General features: G+C 40.2%; 1 protein-coding gene across 1 annotated transcript in view; it reads right to left on the bottom strand.

The window, feature by feature from the left end:
- LOC146005463 (uncharacterized) overlaps positions 1-18,801 on the bottom strand; it is a 121,559-nt gene that overhangs the window by 11,251 nt on the left and 91,507 nt on the right. Inside the window, exons 7-8 of the mRNA XM_083144706.1 lie at positions 6,778-6,850; positions 2,490-2,721 (exon numbers count right to left, since the gene is read on the bottom strand). Of these exons, the coding sequence (XP_083000832.1) occupies positions 2,490-2,721; positions 6,778-6,850 (305 nt within the window). The remainder of the gene's footprint in view (positions 1-2,489; positions 2,722-6,777; positions 6,851-18,801) is intronic.

Below are 18,801 nucleotides of genomic sequence, written 5' to 3'. Positions count from 1 at the left end.
CCACAATTTCAGGAAAATTTTAAGACATCTGACTACATTATTGCAGTATATGTTACGTTCCAGTTTCATATTCACATTTTCATTTTTCTTTTATTTTTTCTGCTCCCTTGAATTTAGCCTGTATCTATTTATATTTCTGTTACGTCCATCACTTTTCTGCACCTTCGGATAATAGTAACGATGAGGATTAACGATTAAATGGATTCCTTGCCAGGATCCAAACCTGGGACATCTCATCAGTAAGCGATGAAAGTGACATGTATGTGAAAAATTTAACAGTTTTTATACACACGGACATGTACCAACAGAAATACTACTAGTACTGCTTCCACCACCACCACCACTAATAATAATAATAATTACAGCTACTGCTACTACCACTACTAATACTTATTATTATTATTGTATGATTTGCTTAGGTGAAGGGAAAAATTGGTCCAAAAAGGGAAATTTTGCCCCTTGGAAAGGGAAATTGTTAACTCATATTGTGGCAACACTGGGTGAGTGACAGCGTTTGAAAATGGAGGAGCAGGAGCAACGTTCGTACGTTAAAATAGCAGTTCTCCGCAGCAGAAATGCACGGTAATGTCATACAGAGCTACGGGAAGCTCTGGGTGTGCCGTATCGAACAGTGGCGAGGTGGGTGGAGGCCTACAAACGGGACAGAGTGTCAACTGCCGATCTGCCTCATAATAAAACACTGTTGTCCAATATCCTGTGTTCTGCCTCTTCCCTACGACAGTCTCCTGCTTCCAGACTTCATCTGGTGGCTTGATTCGAAGGTACATTCCATACATTTTCAAACGTACATCTTAGATTTTTCGTGTTGTCCCCTGTTTGCGAGAAAAAAAAACAGTTGCCATGACTTATGACTTAACCCTCGTATCATCACTCATCCTCATCTTCGCGACTAGCCAAAGGGGCAGAAAAGTGAAGTAAAATAAACTAAATCAATCAATCAGTGACTGTAATAGGAAGAAATCTTGACCACAAGTATAATTTCTTGACCGAGACACCCTGTGAGGTGTTACCCCTCAAATCTACTTCTGTACTGCAAGGATAGGAATATGACCAACAAAATAGACATTTAGGGCTGTCCGGGCTAGAGTCCATTAGCCATACATTTGTACAGCTTTAATGACCATACTTCGACGGTATATCGCAATAGCATGCTTTCCAATTTTATGACCACAAACAAGGCAGAGCTTACAAATCCGATCCCAGTTGAAAACACTGCGAGTGGCGCCAATATGCGAGGGCCGCTGCCTCACCTGTCGCCTGCCGATGCCTATCTTCCATTCTTCCACGGTGAGTCCTGCTGTTCAGTCGCCAGCCAAATCGGCTCTTGGGTCTGGCCGAAAAGGAAAACGAAAAAAAAAGAACGATAATATCATAACGCCTTTTTGGAGGTGGCCGCGGAGACCAAACAAAACTATAATCCCCACCGAGAGAGCAGGAATATTATCTCGAAACGGAATCCCGCTCGTTTACAAAGGGCATCACTGAAATTTCAAGCCTTACCTTGTTCTTTCGCTTCTCCCTGAATCAAAATTAATATTTGGCTCTTATCTGCGGCTGTAGTCGACATCTGGTCAATGTTTGATTTACCGTTATTTCTCTCGTCGATTAAATGATTATGATTAACGATTTTTTATAAATACCTGGAGGAATCACGTTAATGTAAACAAGGTGAAAGAATTAATGCTAAGTTGCTAGTTACTATCATTATTTCTATACCTCATCATTTATAAGTAATGCGTGGCTCATATGTTTTTTCCTTGGTTCTTATATTTTTCTCTGTTACTATTCTTGTCATATCCTGAGTAAGAATTAACCTCACTTGTCAGGTTGCTACTTTCTATTCCTTTTTCATATTAATTTTTATATTACCTTAACACATATTATCATATTATTGTACCTTATCGAATCTACTGATTGCATATTCTGTGTAACAAACAATGTGATAATGTGAAATGGGCATTTGCCTGTAGTGTCATGTCTTTAAATAAATAAATGGAAAAAATGAAACATGAGTTTTTGTTTGAAGTCTCCGTTATGCACAGATACGCTAATCGAAACTGGACATGCAGTTCAAGGTGGGAAGCTAGCAACCAAGTGCCTCCACCATGTATCGAACCCGGGACCGCTTGATTACAATGCGACGACAGTACTACTACGCCATCGGAGATGCGTGATAGTAACGTTATGAAAGTTGTAAGTAAATGAAATCTTACTCTGCCTCCTCAAAAAAAGAATCTTGCGGGCGCTCATGTGTCCTACCCTCCCTCAAAATCACCGCTTATAATCTGCTATATACAGGGTGGGCGAGTAGAGTGTAGTCAAGACTTGGATTGAAGAAGTTGCCGAAGGAAGACCATACGTGTTCCAACAAGATTCTGCACCAGCACACACGGGCAGGAAAACTCAGAAGTGGCTCGAGGATAACAGTTTTGACCCTGTTACCCCTGATATGTGGCCTCCAAACTCACCTGACTGCAATCCTCTCGACTATTATGTGTGGGGCGCGGTTCAAAGGATCACTAATAACAAGACTGCCTGTAACAATAAAGGCGAGCTGAGGAAGAGAATCTGCCAGGTATTTCAAGATTTGTCTCCTCAGGTTGTAAAATGAACCTGTTCTCCCTTCCGGGGTCATCTGGAGGCCGTGATTAAAGCTGAAGGTGGCTTCATTGAATAAGTTCGATCTATAAAGCATTGTTTCTGGAATTTTTAATAAATGTTCAAAAAATTAGAACTTTTAGAGATGTTTTTCTTCATGTATTTTCCACGCCAATTCTACTCGCGCGCGCTGTATTTATCTACCTTTAAAATTCAAGTCGAATTTAACCTTTTAGACTAATTCCAACGAAGAGGATATGATGAAACCGATGAAGAAACACACAAGGGAACTCGTATGCAGGCCAGGATACGAACCCGGAACCATAGGAGGTGGAATTGTGAATAATCAACACTGCCAACGAGGTAGCTAGATGCATGTAACAGAAATGAGATTTATGCCACCACACATTTTTTTTCACAAATATACTATTTTGTTTAGAATGAAACATAGTTAGTCGAGTCGCACACACACTTTGCTTGTTTGAGGTTGAAAATTCGACTACACTAGCACAAGGTTCTTCTCATCTTGGTCAAGCTGTACACGGTTGTCGATTCCACTCCAACGTAGTCGAATGTTTGTATTAAATGTCACTACCTAGTGTAAGAGCGAATACGTGTTTAAGAATAATCATCAACAAAGTCTGAAGTTACTTCAATTCTAATGTTTAGGCGGAAGAATTTCCTGTTAACATTTTTTTGCTAGCATAAATGCTTCCAAAAGTCTTATAGAATTTTTCATAGCTGACAGTATTTTTCACGGAAGCATTTCACGTAACACCCGGTCAGCATTTGCGATGCGTAGCGTGCAGAGAACGTTAGATAATATATACAGCACGAAAGGCAAACGAGTTACGCGGTATTTATATCCTAAATAATAAATTTAAAGAGGAAGAGATGTAATTTAAAATAGAAATTGTTATTCAATTGACGAGATATCGTATAAAGAAACAAACTCTTTACAATTGAAACAACTAGTTTATTCTTCCATACGTGTGCTGTATGTGCTATACAGTATGAATTTAGGCAGTGCCATTGATTTGCACCTAGCATCCTTTCAAAGAAAACGTTTTTCCTCTCGGTTGATTAGTTATTAGCTTATAAAAATGGGAAATGACACATTGTTTCCAACTTACTCGGCCGCCATTACAACTGAACTCGTGACCCGCAGCTCGCTTCTGATTGGCTATCTTACGGGGAATGCTACGGAAATAAGGAGCGATTCTATCTGAAATATCCCATGAAACATGCTATAAGATTTCTTCACTTTACACGGCAAAATTAGATCGCAGCAGAAATGTTAAAAAAAAATGCCAAGGAAAGTCATTTCCTGAAGCGAGACTATCTGGAACTTTCACATGCACGTACAGATGCAAAAACAAAGGAAGACAATCATTAGACACACAGCGAGTGGATTTCTCCGAAACTATGCAAAACTAGCCAAACCTATGCAAATGCCAAACATTGCGCTGTCCATCGACTACTGATGAGGACGCTGATAATCTCATGCTGTACATCCCGCGACAGGGGACACTGGCAAGTCCTCAAGTTCTAATCCCACTAATTGGAATGCATGTAAACGACCTGCCTTGCACTGGCGATGGCCTCATTTTCACGGCCGCTCCTGTGCAATCTCTTGAACCAATCAGCAAACTCCCCTCTTTCCCAATGCCAAGCAGGGACATCATATAAGCTCGAGTTTCCATTTGGTTCATCTTCCGCGGGTCACTGACCTCGACCTGTGTCAACCATGTCGCATGGTGATCTGCGCTAATTTTGCAAATTTAATGACACAGGGTGGTGGAAGGAATAAACTCTCTCCGAACAACCTGTCGTCTTGGTTGAATAGCTTGCCTTTGGTTCTTACAAATGCGCGCGCACACACTTAGAACAACTATAATCCAAGTGAAACCAAGCCTGACCAATATAGTTTTCAGCTGTATGAGTATGTGTGAAAACAACATAAAATTCAATTCCTTGAGAGATAACTTAGACGTGCAATACAATTGTATTTTTAAATTCCATTTTATTATTATTATGCGTTGATGAATGTACATGGTGTCTCAAAAGGACGGGACATTTTGAAACGGAAGAATAGAGAAGAGAAAATACTTGGAGGATGTTTAATCATGGAAATGAATAGTGCAAAGGATGCTATTTATTACATTACAAGCCGCTGAAGCAGGCACGTACCTAGAACTATGTTTCGTGGGGGATGGGGGGGGGGGGGGTTCCGAACCAAGTGTCTCAAAATAATAATAATGTTTAAATTAAAATAATTATATTAAATTAATTAAAATATTAAATATTCAAATTAATCAATATTATATTTTGATTATATAAATAGCTAAAAGGACGGTATAAGAGTAGTGATATAACATTGCATATTCATTATCTACCTTATGTGTAGTGAAGGTCGGCAAAATTTGTAAAAAAAAAACCTGCCCTGGTAAGGAAATTAATGGCTAATAGATAAAGAATCAAATATTTATTGAATATAAAGAAGTATATTAATATTAGATCCAGTTGACGAAAATAAAGTTCCTGGTGATATTTCATGAATGCTATAAGTGGTAATAAAGCTTCTTTGCTACTGTCATTCAAAGTCGTATGATCACAATATAATCCTTCCCTTCCAATAAGTTTGGAAGAAATAAATAACCTTCAATTAAACAAGTATATTTTCATTATTTAATTGCAGTTATTTTATTATTTTCATTGTTTAAGATTTTTACTTAGTAAGTCTTTAAGGGGGGTCCGGACCCCCTGCCCTATCTCAAGACGTCCTTGCGCTGAAGAGATGGGTAGGTCTAGGTACCGACCATTTCTGCGCAACCATTCCTGCAGTCGCCCTTGCATGGCCTATTAAAATTTTAACTGCATTTCTTAGCCAAAAAATACTTTTTACATATGAACTAAAAATATTTTTTGCATAAAATAAGTATAATAATTCATAATACTATGAAAAGAAAAGACAATCAATAATATACTAGAATTGGGATGCTAATAAACCAATTTTTAATTTGAGTTTTGGAAGGCAGGGATATTGTTTCTAGTACATGTGGCAACACTATTTCAAGCTACATAGACTGACTTCGTGTTTTGAAGGAATCTTCCTTGACTGATTGGATTACATACAAACACTTTCCTCTGAAAATGTTAGTGTATTCGTCTGTTATCATTAGAATGAACTAAGTTTAATTCATCAGACTAATAATGAAGTTAAATAAAATTAGAATTTACTCAGTCGGTAACGCGTCTGACTACCATGCTAAAGGTCCCGGGTTCGATCCCCCGCCGGTTCAAATCCGGGAACTTTTCTAACGATGGAAGCGGCCCCGGCGCCCACCCAGCGTCGAATAACATGGGTACCTGGGGGAAACCCTGGCTGTCAGGGGCGTGATGCTGATCACATCACCTCCACTCACGACCGGATCAAGAAAGTGTGAGGCGTTACCCCCACACCCCCTGTACGCCTTCATGGCGTGGTGCTAAGCACAGGGAAGCACTTTGCTTTTTTTACTTGTTGAATGGTTTGAGATCAGAAGGCCAAAACTGGGGCCAATTCCACCCAACATCGTAAAGAGAGGGGGGGAAAAAATCAAAGAAGGCTGATTTGTCATTAGCATGGTGGATTAAATTTTCAATAATTAAATAAATATTAGTGTAAATTCAGTTCTGCTGTCTGTATAGCATCAAAATATTACTCATCTGGTATCAAGAAAAAAATCATAACTTTCCGATGTAAAAAAAATATATATTTGTTTTCTAAGTCAAAAGTGGCTCCTAATTGTAACTGCCAAATTGTTAGCCTGCAAATTTTTCTACAGGAATATATTTCTTGTCACGTACCTGGCTGGTAATAACCCCAAGGGGCAAATTGTTTACTGTCCCTTTTTTCCTGGAAAATCGCGGCTTACAGCGAAACCTTGATAGGGACGATTCTTTAGATAAGGAAGAAGGTTAGTAAGCTTATGAGGGGGTAATGCACCCAAGAATGAACGGAATGCGCCTCCTTTCACCTGGCTGGGGAAAACAACAAAACAAACGACCACACCGAGGGGTTTGTCGTTATGGCACTGGGTCCCGCCGACGTGGCACCATGGTTCATGGGAGAGAGGTTAGACACTTCCAAGAACAAATGGCAATAGTTAAACATACTCTTAAAATTCTTTGTCTTTTCATGAACTTTCACTAGTACATAAATTGGTTCCTTTTGTAGTGCAGGGCTAGCCTAAAAGAAATAGAGACAGTTCCAAAGTTTTACAGAATTAAGAGTGTTACTAACATGACTGATATAATTACATGGTTGGAAGAGTATGTCCTGAAGTTAACACGGCTCAGTCACAAATGTTCTACATGTGAACTTTTTGTTACACGACAGATATCAATCAATGCGAGAGTCCAGTTCTCCTCTCCCAGGACCAGGGTTATTCAAGGTCCAGGAACCATAAATTCTAATAGGTTCTATTGGGTTCCGCTGCAGGTCTCGCACAATTTAAATTCGGTCCCAGTTGCGTATTGTTTCATTGAAAAAGGTTCCTGGACCGAATTTAAATTGATCCGGAAGAAAGGTTCCTGGACCGTATTTAAATTAAGCCTGAAAAAATTGTTCCTGGACCGTATTTAAATTGGTCTGGTAAAAAGGTTCCTGGACCGAAGTGAAATACTTTAGAGATAAAAATGTTCTTTACGGTCCAGAACACATTTATACTTTCTGATTTTCTCTCCTGGACCTTTAACAACCCTGCTCAGGATCCCTTGCACAGACAACCAGTTTCCTCAAATTTCTTGATCTAATCGTAGACGGACTGCCTTGTGGGTGGTTGTTCGACATACCGTGTCCCAAATTCGACACCCGGTGGAAGCACACAGTGGTTCGGAACCCACTTTAAACTGTAGGCCCAGTACCGATAAGCCTCTTTTGATTTTTGTTATTTAGCGTTGCTTCTCTCCCAATTTTTTTGATTAATCGCGACGACGATTAACATGATGAAACTGATGAAGGGTTACTCACAAAGAACACCCTGCCCAGGACGGGATTCGAATCCGAGGCCCATTGGCGTCGTAGTGATGGTAGAGCAGCGACAGGCTGAACTTCGCCCATGAGCAAAGAAATTCTAATTCTAACCACTCCGCCAGGGAGCTCGGTTCATACTTCTGAGATTTTGTCACGTTTCCTTTCTTTTCTTTGCAGACTCATTGCGAGGCAGTATGGGAGCCGTTGGAATATACTGAAGTACCGCAATGTTAAGAAAAATGCCTGGGAGAATGTTTCTATCCTAAACGGGCCGAAATCACGTTGGACTACCAACAGTGCGAATTGCGGCCTGATCACACAGACGCCATCACACCACGGCAGGGGTCCTAGTATATCAGGAAACGTGTAAAGAACCTAACAAAACGCTCGCTAATTGCGCTACCGACTTAACGACGCAAGGTAATTAGCATTCGAGGCCCGCTTGGAGGAGAGCGTGGAGGAATGCAGTTCGTATCTCGGCGAGGAGCTGTTCCTCAAGCTGTCACCAGTGTGCGGCCACCCCGGGGAACCCATGCTGAGATTTATTCGCAGGGGTCCGTCGAGAGGGGAGAACGCCCCATGCATGAACTCCTACTTGCATGTGAGAAAACTTGTCCGAGGGAAATTTCATAGGGATTTTATAAAAAATATATAATCTGCAAAATGTTGGCAATGCACAATGTACTGTTGGCAGAACATTGACACTGTTATGGAATCACTAATGGAGCTTTCAGTAGCCTAATCAATGCAACCTTTCAAACCGAAGCGACACGATAAGCGGCGTCACATGTCGTTTTGGTGTCGTTGAAACTGGGTCGTTTTCTCAATGGTGTGCATCGTGCCTCCTTGGTCTGTTCTTCGCGCAAGCGCACCGAACGCTTACTTATAGACTGAATAGGACCCGCATTGCTTTTCACATGTCACATCGGTGACATCACACATTACATTTTCATTACTTTTATCTTCATTAACAGTACCAGAACAACCAGGGTACTTACAGAAATCAAAATTCGTTTAATCTTAAATACCAATGTACACAATAAACAGGGAAACCGAAATTCTGAGGAAATGTCCTGGTTTATTGCTTAAAGGCACCAGGGCATATGGGCATACCCCTGAATGTATGAGGGTGGAGGCGGGATTCTTCAGGGAGTTTCCCCCTTTAATTAAAAAAAATGTACTAATAATAAGCCAACATGTGAAGAGACTTTCTGTTTGTCTTTCATGGTCACGTGTATTTATCGAATCTAGGACAATTGCGATGGCGGACAATTGCGATGACTAGGACAATTGCGACGACCAGGATCTAACCTAACCTAACCAAAGGCTCCACAGAAGTAATAATGCTGTAGAAGTTTGGAACAACAAAGTAAATAGGTGTCTTGGAAGACCGCATCCAAAAATTCATGATGTTCTGGCCTGCCTGAAGAGCCAAGCAGAATACACCAACATCAAGTACATGCGGATGGAACGTAATCTAGAAGGTCAGAAAAGGAAGAAGCGTGACCTTAAAATCGACGAGAGAGTTCGGAAGTGTATTCGCACATATGAGGGAACTTATAGGTGGCATCAATAGGTGTCTGTTCGCTCAAGCCCATGTTCAAAAACTTGATTGAACCAATTCCCAGCCAAGTTTGACGAAGCACTCCCGTGCTGACAAGAAATAAGAGAAGAGAGGAAAGTAATAACAAAAATACGAGAATGAGGAAATAGCTATGACTGACGATGTGTGGAGTAACACTGATTTTAATACAAAAATATCAATATTTCCCATAATTCTCTTGTAAGAGGTGTTATACGGGGTGTTAAGTCACCCTTCAATTTGATAGATGATTTAAAATGTGTTCATCGCAATTGTCCGCCATCGCAATTGTCCGACTACCGTATTTATCTGAGGAGGCTTGTGCCGATTTCGGCAGCTGGCAGCCACTGAAGCAAAAAAGTTTGATTGAATTAATAGTTCTGGTTGCGTCAACCTTAGGCTATTTTGCACCCGTCACCACATTGTAAGAGGTCCAGCCCTTACCATAACTAAAATAAATTAAAATATTCTTACCTGGGTTAAAAGCTGAGGCTGTTAAGGAACACTCAGTACATATAACGACAAAGTACAGGACATCACACATACAGCCCTGGCCGAAGGTACAGACGCCAGAGCCTCGTTAGTCTGTGCAGTCCAGGGTGTACTACATGGAAGTGAAGTTGACATTTGGGTGTACTACATGGAACGGTTACCCCTTACACCCCGCAAAAAGTTTGAAAATGAAAATTCGCTTTCAACTCACATTCATCATGCTCTTTACAGACTTATGAGGGAAATTTTCTGGTAAAAGGGGATTTTTACTTACTCAGAGGGAATTTTCGCGTAGGAAACCTGCACCACCATTGCCCTTTGGAAGATCGTAAGAGGATGCTGGACCAGGATTCGGTCCGGTAGCAAGGCGATGTGCCATTCAATCCTTAGTCTCCTAAATCTTCCCGCAGCGGCCCATTTTTAACCATGATCTATGGGCACGGGAGGTTCATATTTCATGCGAGATATGAAACTACAAATCCCTTCTTCCTCCAGAGAGAGCTTCTTCGTTAACTAAGGGCCACGCATTACCACATTCCACAACCTGCGGAGGACCCCACAAATCGATCCGCTTTTGTTTTCCAGCACCCCTCTCTCCTTTCTACAAAAAAAGCTCCATTGTCTCCACCCCTCCTTTTTGAAAAGAAAATGAATGTTAAGGTTCATGGCGGGTCTACAGCATATCTCGTTAAGATGCTTGCTAACAGACGTGTTTAAAATCTTTACAACCGCTACTGGAAATCACGCCTGGAGAACCGCCTGGAGGATGATTCTGGAGGGAAGAACAAATACGGCTGGAGAGGAAGTTGTTCATCGGAAGAATTATTTTTCAGTGTTACCAATGTACGCGGAATTTACCGAAGATCATGAGTTAAAGCTTCATCAGACCAGTGTGAAAATGACGCTCCTCCTAGAGTATTTTCTGCGAATTTGTTGCTGCTTGTGTGGATTACTAAAGACACGGCCATCGTCACCAGCAGACAACGGAGCAAGTTTCAATCCAAACACGTAGTTTTACCCTATGCTATAGCATTGGAAAATCCATCGCGAGGGGCAACTTTCAAAATTGTGTCTATGATCCTTCAACATGAATTTTTTAATATGAAACATCAAAATTTCTTGGTGACTGTGTTCCTTCATCATATCATCACTCATCCTCACCATTGCGATTAGACAAACTTCGCAGAAAAGCGATCTAAAATAACCTAACCCAATCAATCCCACAGCATTTCGGATCTTCTCTTTGTTCCATTTCAGGATCTGCCCACACCCTCAAAAAAAAACTTGCGTACAAGCCTGGGCTCCCCTCACGTGACTGCAGCGGCATCGACTATTGGTTGCGGTTCCTGCTGCGAGGTGTAATAAATAGACATATTCTCCGAAACATTGTCTTCACATTGATGTACGACACACATCACAATTTGTTCATGATTCACGCAACGGTTAATTTATAATCATTACCTATCTTTATGGGTCCTCCTACGTGGCCGTGCGGTCTAAAGCGCTATGATTTGGACTCCGACTGCTGGACAGCATGAGTCCGCCTGGGTTCTCGGCCTGTGTATAGGACCGATGGCAACCCACCATCGTGAGGAAATTGGGGAGCTACGAGTGAGCAGCGTAACCGGGTCTGGGAATTCTCCTACAACGGCTCAGGGTTCGACGTGCTGACCCCATGTCACCCCATTACTGGTTGCAAATCTCCACACCTCTAGGCAGGATTGTGGGAGTGAGACTGGCAGTCGGGTGATAGGCCAAGGTCCTTCAAGGACTGTAAAGCCACGGGTTATTTATTATAACCTATCTTTATGCATGATAAAATATTCAATTAAAATAAAAACTGTGATCCTGCGTTCTTTATAACTAAACAGGAAGATTGTAAAATTTTTAACGTTCGAATATTGTAAATTTGACGGTAAGTTGGATGACCGCGGCCATTTTAGCAGGGATTAAAGCAATTCTATTGGCACGGAACATGAGAAAAACGCGCATTTGAATTAAAAAGGTCTGGCAACACTGGTAATTTCTATCTGCGCCTTTGACAATGCACAGGGCACCAAGGAGATTAACCACACAGGTTCATTCTCATTAGGGTACGCTACTCTTTGTTTATTGACGCTGAAGGCGGCAGCCCTTTCTGAGCGTTCCATTATGAACAGGGTTCGCATGAAATTGATGGGTGCGTGCGTGATTCGGACTGGGGTGGAGGGAGGAAATAAATAAGGCGACGACAGCCTTGCGCGATAAATAACCGGCAATGTATGAGGATGCCTGGGCAATTCCTCAGAAGGCGAAACTTGGTTTCCCCCGAGCAGCTTCTTGTTAGGCGAGAAACTAGGTTGTGCTGGAGTTTCTGCTGTCTGCTCCATCGCTTAAACTTGCAGTAACGCAGTAATATCATTTCGGTACTGCAAATTTCACAATATTCAGCGTTCGCAGAATAAAATGGATAATTTCAGATGCAATGAAAAACATTTCTCGAGAAAAACGGTCAAGACCGTCAATTTCTGGTTCATTTGCTTATATTTATTTATTTATTATTACCTTCAACAGAGGTATATCCTCCAATGACAGAAGGCGTACATAATAATAATAATAAGTAGTAATTACAAAATAGTAACTAAATTAGGAAGACGTTTACAAACAATGAAGTCAGTGGCGGCTTGTAACCACACATTCCCAATTATCTCGAAAACGGCTCGTTTGCGGACCCATGTTTACTGAGACTTTTTCGCTTCTATTAGAGGAAAAGGTCTAAATATGGGCCCCCCTATTTATTTTGTCATTTTCGGAGGAAAAAACTGAATATATCAAGCACCTGCCTTTAAAATGCATATCTATGAAATATATACTTAAATGTAATAGCATGCTAAAGTAAGAAGGTCTCCATTTTTTATAAAAAAAAGCAATTTTCAAAAAATGGTAAAATGATGTATTTCAAAATTGTGGTCTAAATATGGGCTACTAGTGACAATATCACAGAAAGCAATTAAAATTTTAAAAAACAGTCATTTATCGCTAAAACATTATAAAATTCATATTTATGCATAATCTGTTGTTTTGAAAATCACGCGGAATGGGAAAAATCGAAATTAAGAAAAACATCCAAATATTTGTTGAAAATGTGATCTCAGCATTAGACCTCATGTCATAGCCCATATTTAGACCATCACGCTATTTTTCTTCTTCAATTTATTTTCGCTCTCTGTGGTACATATTTCACAAACAAATCATGGCATTATAAAAGCCCGCATTTGCTTTATGTACCGCTAATATCATAACCTATACAAAGCAGATGAGAATTCTGAAAACACTGAGTTAAAACATACCTGAAAAAAGTTTTCGGAGGTCGCAATTCTATAACAGCGTCCAGGGCCGAATCTAACCACCACATTCTGTTGCGAATTGGCGCCGCAACCTTTGTCCTTGACAGATAACCAGTTCCAATAGCCTCTGCCAGGCTGCAGCACCCGGGAGCGCTGATAACTCCAAAACCCATATTTAAACCTTCGCCCATATTTAGACCTTCTCCTCTATCGTGTATTTCCAACTGTGTCAGTTTGCGCTATTACTTATGATACACCCTGTATATATTCACACACGTATATTTCTAAACACCCTTTCACTGTTTAGATGTGAAAATGTTACATGAAAAATTATTTTGGTACGCAGTATAACAATCTAGGTATAGACTACACAATGGAAAGATGTGATCAGAAAACACACGTATACATTTATAAATGCTCCACCGAAAACATACAAGCAATTTCATGAAAGTTTTCCTTAAAAAAAAGCAACAAAATTATTTCTTGAAATAAAAATGATGATTTTTATCGGCCTTCTTGGAGTGTGGACTATTTACATAAGAAAATCCAGACATTTTGAAGGTCACAGACGCTCGGAAAGACAATGACTTACTTGCCAGTTTAAATCTCTGCTTATTGCTTACCGAGGAATATTTTCAAAATCTTCCACACCAAAACAATGATTTTACTGGAAAATGGAGACAAAAGGTAGCTGTTACGTTCGTTCTTTAAAAAAAGTGACACACTTTTTCCTCATTATGGTAATTTTTCTTTGTAATTCTTTCTCTTCGACGCAAGAATGGCCATCGATAAGTTAACACGCACGGAGAATGCATTCTTTTATACAGCATTATCGTGCAAGTTTATTACAGGGCAAAAAAAAAGAAAGAAAGAAAGAAATATCCTGATAACCTCATTGGTTATAACTACAACGGTTGTAAAAGTAATGAGAACCAAGGTGAACTAGTATTCGTATGCATGCTTCAAGTGCATTCACGTCAAGACCTAGATTTTTGGGAGGGAGGATAGTCATCCATGTAAAACTGATTAGGAATCTCGCATTTTTGTTATTTTACAACTCCATTCTTCCAGTCTGACTACGTACTCGTAACGATGAGGATGAGTGAAGATCAAAGGAAATTAATGAAAGAATTAGTAATATTAGTAACGACCATACCAATACATTTTTATTATTAAAATTCCTTGAGGAAAGACTTCTATTTGATGCGAACATCTGGCCTAACTGTTCTGCATTAATATTTTTTTCAGATTTCAAACCATTAATACAGTGAAACAAACAGGAATGTTCAATTTGTTTGCTCGGACCCTTCATTCTATATTCCCACAGAATTAAAATATGTCAGTTGTCAGCAGTATAACACATCAAAGTACATCAAGTGCTAATGCATTAAAGGGTACTTTTGTCAGCTGTTCCGCGTGTTGCATTAAAAATGTACCAATTGAGAAGATTATGACACGTTCACTTAATTTTAGAGGGGGGTAAGGGATAACTTTTACTGAAGACACGCAGATGCCAATGGAACTGAGCCATTCTGCCTGAATCCACAGACAATATAATCCCCTGCGAGGCTTGTGTTCTGAGTATTGTCAATGTGTGTTTGTGGCCGTAAAATCCCGGCTTTTGTGTGGGTGATCTTTGTGAGTATCTCTTCATCAGTTTAATATCATCACTCATTCCTACCTTCTCGATTAGCCAAGGGGTATAAGGTGTAACCCTTTCCGAAGACACTCATTTGTCAACCTTTCTTTCACATAGTACACCCTTACATGTTTTTGGAGACTAACGAGGGTCTGGCGTGTGAACTCTCAGCCAATTTAATGCTCTGTGGGACTTGTGTCCTGTGTATGTGTAATTGTGATTGTCCTTTGCGATAATTTTATCTTATCATCATTCATCCTCATCGTCGCGATGAGCTAAAAGTGGAAGAAAACCGTCGTAACATAACTCAATTCAATCAATCAATGTATGCATATATCTGTGTGCGTGTGTGTTTGAGAGAGAGAGAGAAAGAGAGAGAGAGTAAGACTGCCAATTCTCAGCTCTGTACCATCCCCTAACCCAAACTGATATTTTTAAATCATGATTCGTCTCAGGCACGTAGCCAGGGGGAGGGCTAAGGGGACTGAAGCCCCCCTCCCCGAAACTCAACAAATATATAATTTAAATTGTGTATAGTGGTAATCAATTTTACTTCCATAACAGGATTAAACCGAAAAAAGTTTAGTGCATAAAAGAGGAACCAAGCAATACAGTATTTTCATATTCTACCATTTAATATAAATAATAAATGGATCTACAGCTCTCAAAATTTATAGTTTTCTTTGTGAGAGGTCACACAATATAAACTTCATGAGTAAAATTTGGCTCTAACTTTAAAAGCCTTATTTTTAACGGAATGTGTAAAAGTTAATAACAAAATACAACTAGCTACTATGAATTTCAGTACACTTACTGTACAAAATATAAGAAAAATAATGGACAACAATTGTGTTGGATATTTACTCATACGGTGGATCAAGTAGCAAAGTCTTTCTATTTATATAATAATAATAATAATAATAATAATAATAATAAATTTGGATGAAAATAGGTTTATTTCTAATAACTTATAATAGCCGTTATTGTAAAATTACAATTATAACCGTGGTAATTATTATCATTTTTATTATTTCTACTAATCAAGTTTTATCAGTCCGCCACCCCGAAATATAATCCTGGCTATGGGCCTGATTCGTCTTATTGGGTTATTGAAGAATAGTCACATCCAGTTTAATACTCTGTGAGATTTGAGTTGAGTCCTGTGCATGCGTGTCCTTACACTACTTTCATCTTATTTATTTATTGAGAGAATTTCAGATACAGCACCTAGCCATTTTACACTGAAATCATTAACAATGAAAATAACAAAAATAAAAATAACAAAATAACACAAAGGATTAACATAAATAAGTCAAGATAGCACAATTAAATATTATTTAGCAACATATTATCTGATGCTAGACCGATAAGCGTACTCTGTGGAAAATACATCAGTACTTGATGGGAGGTCGTTGTATTGGGTGGGAAGTCTGTGAAAGACCGATCTTTTTTTAATTTCTGGGCTTTACTGTGCAAAATAGATTTGTGTTGCGTGTTGCGCGCATGGGTATTCGAAAGTGAAATTCCTGGATGAGCATGTTGCAACGGATTATGCCATTTCAATTTTGTATAAATATAATAAACTTCAATTATTCAAGTCATTTATCTGATACGGAGTCGGTAAGTGTATATAGGACAGGAGATGTGGTGTTGAAAAATTGCGTAATGTGGGAACCCTGTAACGAACTATAGCCAGGAAGAAGTGAAGGACAGAATCTTCTATGCTAGAGAGCTGAGTGGGACATTCCATGGACCAGACGGGAGAGCAGTATTTTATTATTGGGGATATTAATGATTTGAAGTACACTAATTTCGATGAAACGATACAGTAAACCTAAGAGACGCATAGCCTCTTTTGTCGTGCCTGTGATATGTTTCTTTCAAATGCGAGTTTTTGGTCGAAAACAATGCCTAGGTCTTTGTGAGAGGATACTGCTTTGATGTTATTGCCAGAGATGGAGTAAGATGACTTTTACAGGTTATTTTGTAGAGAGATGGTGAGAGTTGTATACTTTTCAGGATTTAATGTAAGTTTCCATGTCAGGCACCATGAAATAAACGTTGTTATGTCTTTCTGGAGAAGACGAGTATCGTTGGACGTGGAGATTTCTCTGAAACGTTTACAGTCATCTGCAAAAAGAAGGTAATTATTAGAGGCAGCTGTCAGATGATCGGCAAGGTCATCGACGAATAATATGAACATGAGGGGTCCTAGAACACTGCCCTGTGGTACTCCAGAGAGGACAGGAAGAAAGTTAGAGTTCCTGGAAGGGGTCCACGTTGTTGGCGATCGTTACTCATCATATTGAATAGACAAAAGTGGCAGAAAAGTGAAGTATAACAAAACAAATCATTAAATCAATCCATGAAGCGACTAGTCAAAGGCCGCAGAAAAGCGACGCTAAATGACAACAATACAAACAGATTCATCAATTCTTTATGAACTCATTTCTACAGTAGCCAAAAGTGACAGAAAATCAAAATAAAACACACCGATTACAAACATCACTCAATCGTTATTGTCAATTTAAGAAGAGGGAACAATGTTTTACAGTAGTGTAAAAAAAAATGCGCAACTCTTAGGCGAAACTTTCACCTCCTCTCGGTAACGATATCGAAGTTGCACTTTCACCTTTCGCTTCGTTAATAGGGAGTAAAAAAAAGCGCACATATCAAACTCCAGGCCGTAAATTTTCCAAAGCTGCACATAAACGGAAACCGCTGGAAGCGTTAGAGAGAGAGAGAGATCCAGGACCAGGCGGATGGTGGAACAAGCGCTCGGAGGAATCACCGGAATGGATGAACAGTCGGACTGATATTAATTAAAACGTCCAGGGGCTAACACGGCGCGGAACCGAACCCCCCACCCCCCCTCGTGGGAGCGGTTTTCCAGCTCGGTCGCAGCTGATTAACCCTACTGTTGATTTAATTACCGACTTGGTAATTGGTGTTGCTTCTGTCTGTCCGTCTCTCTCTCTCTCTCCCAAACTCCCTCCTCTCAGCGGCAAATACGTATATACATACCTCCCCAGTCCGGAGGCCGCAAAACTCTCGTGCATATTCATAGCCCGCGGTGATGGGATGACACAAAATCCTCCCCCCACTCCTCTCGCTGCCAATCCCGTAATCCCCCCTCCCACGGAAACCCTTTTCGGGGGGGGGGGATTTGAAGCATGTTGCTCAGATGACGAACTCTGCGGTTCCCGCGTAACGCTACTGTTGCCCAAAACATCGCCCCAATTCGAGAAGGCTTATATTAACACGGGTATCTTTGGAGAAGTTTGGATTTTGACTGCAGCTTCCCGTGCGAGTCAGTGGCGGATCCGGGATTGATGGGATCCTAGAATCCGGCAGTTGCACCAACCATTCACAGCGCAGAACGGTTATATTGACAAAATCCTGTTTCCCTGCTGGCTGCTTCGGGGAGGAGGGGATTTTATTGTTTCCGCTTCTTGCCCAATAGGCCCAATGGTTGTTTGACGGCGAGTTCCTTCGTAGGTAAACGCGGCAACAGAGGGTCACTGCCATAACTGCGGTCTCCGCGCAGGATCCTAGGCCGTCCAGGCTATAAGTCGAATTTGAGTTTTTTCTAAGTCCACTTTATGCACAGATAGGCTAATTGGGACTGGATCTAGAGTTCAAAGTGATCCACAGGTTATAGAACCCGTGCCCGTTGATTACAAGGTAACGACAACACGGGGAAGGTTCTCACTAAGTCAAGAATATATTCTAGCAAACATTTAGCACTGGTAATAGAATGTAAGAAATGCAACTGCTTCAGAGATTAGCATACAGCACTGCGAAAAGAGTGACCTTGGGTTCGATTCCCGGGTAAAGTGTGAATGCTAATTGTTTCCTTCCCAATTATCACAATCCAGTACGTTGTGACAATTCTAACTGTATAAATGTGCGGCGCATGGGAGTAACTTGGGTCAGAATCGAAAAATGTTCCATCCCATAATAATAGCGTAAACGGCTACGTTTGACAAATCATTAAAATTAATATTTCTTTCTTTGTTCGTCGGTTACGAGAATATTAACAAAAATACTTGTAAATGTTAATCAATCAGAAAATTTTGGGGGCACCCACCAAGTTATGATGCGGCGTAAATCGAAAAACAAAGAA

Source organism: Lepisma saccharinum, chromosome 23 (genome assembly GCF_977018435.1).
Source record: "Lepisma saccharinum chromosome 23, izLepSacc3.1, whole genome shotgun sequence".
NCBI classification, from domain to species: domain Eukaryota; kingdom Metazoa; phylum Arthropoda; class Insecta; order Zygentoma; family Lepismatidae; genus Lepisma; species Lepisma saccharinum.
The sequence above is the reverse complement of the archived record's forward strand: the minus strand, read 5'-3'. Positions and strand labels throughout refer to the sequence as shown.